At 58.6% G+C, this 940-nt stretch overlaps 1 protein-coding gene across 1 annotated transcript; it reads left to right on the forward strand.

The window, feature by feature from the left end:
- The first annotated feature begins 6 nt into the window (after nucleotides 1-6).
- LOC122190950 (GTPase IMAP family member 1-like) lies at nucleotides 7-550 on the forward strand. Its single transcript, XM_042891106.1, has one exon. The coding sequence runs from the start codon at nucleotides 68-70 to the stop codon at nucleotides 512-514; it is 447 nt and encodes a 148-aa protein (XP_042747040.1). The 5' UTR covers nucleotides 7-67; the 3' UTR covers nucleotides 515-550.
- The last annotated feature ends 390 nt before the right edge of the window (nucleotides 551-940 follow it).

Below are 940 nucleotides of genomic sequence, written 5' to 3' on the forward strand. Positions count from 1 at the left end.
GTCCCAACCCGTCACCACCACGTGCAAAGACGGCAGGCGGGATTGGGGCGAGTGGTGCGTGGTGGTCATGGACACCCCGGCGATTTTCGGGGGCTCTCAGTGCGACAAGCAGCATTTGGCCGAGGAGCGCCAGCGCTGCCTCAGATTCGCTGCCCGTGAGCCCTGCGTGCTGCTGCTGGTGACACAGCTGGGCCGTTACACGCGGGAGGACCGCGAGGTGCAGAAGAGCGTGAAGAAGCTCTTTGGGAAGGGCGCTAAGGAGCGCATGATGGTGGTGTTCACAAGGAAGGAAGACCTGGGGGGCGGCTCTCTGGATGAATACGTGAAGACTGCCGAGAACGGAGCGCTGCGGACGCTGGTGAAGGCGTGCGGGAAGCAGTGCTGTGCTGTGAGCAACAGAGCGCCGAGGCGGGACCGGGATGTGCAGGCTGATGAGGTGCTGCACAGGGCTGTGAGCATCGCCCTCAGGCAGAGCGAGGGGCGAGGGGAGTCGTGTTGGTGGTGTTTGCCGTAATTAAGATCTAATCACCGTGACAAGACCCACGGGTCCATGCCACAAAGGGGGTAGGGGTGGGGGAGCGAAGGGAAGGGAGTTGCATCTGGACAAGGGAAGCGGTGGCAATGAGCTAAGGAAAGAAGGACTTAGTTTTCTAATTGCAGGAGTGAAATGTAATTGGAATTGAAGCTACTAAATAAACGAGAGTTTCCAAAACGCAAAGCTCTCGTGCCGATGCTGCAGCAGCTGGGACACACAGGCAGCAAAGGAGAGCGCTGCTGTGAGCTTTGGGTTCTGCTGTCATTGCCTTCCCCTGGAAGATGGAAATAACAAAATAAAGCGTTGTGGGAGCGCCGTGCCTTTCTGGGAGTTGTAGCTCATTCTTCGGAGCCGCCGCGTCGCCTCGTTGACTCCCATCGCTGCGTGACGCAGGGAAAGTGGAAT

This window comes from Lagopus leucura, unplaced genomic scaffold (assembly GCF_019238085.1).
Source record: "Lagopus leucura isolate 7727_CA_CO unplaced genomic scaffold, USGS_WTPT01 50449-0_obj-0_obj, whole genome shotgun sequence".
In the NCBI taxonomy this organism is placed as follows: Eukaryota; Metazoa; Chordata; class Aves; order Galliformes; family Phasianidae; genus Lagopus; species Lagopus leucura.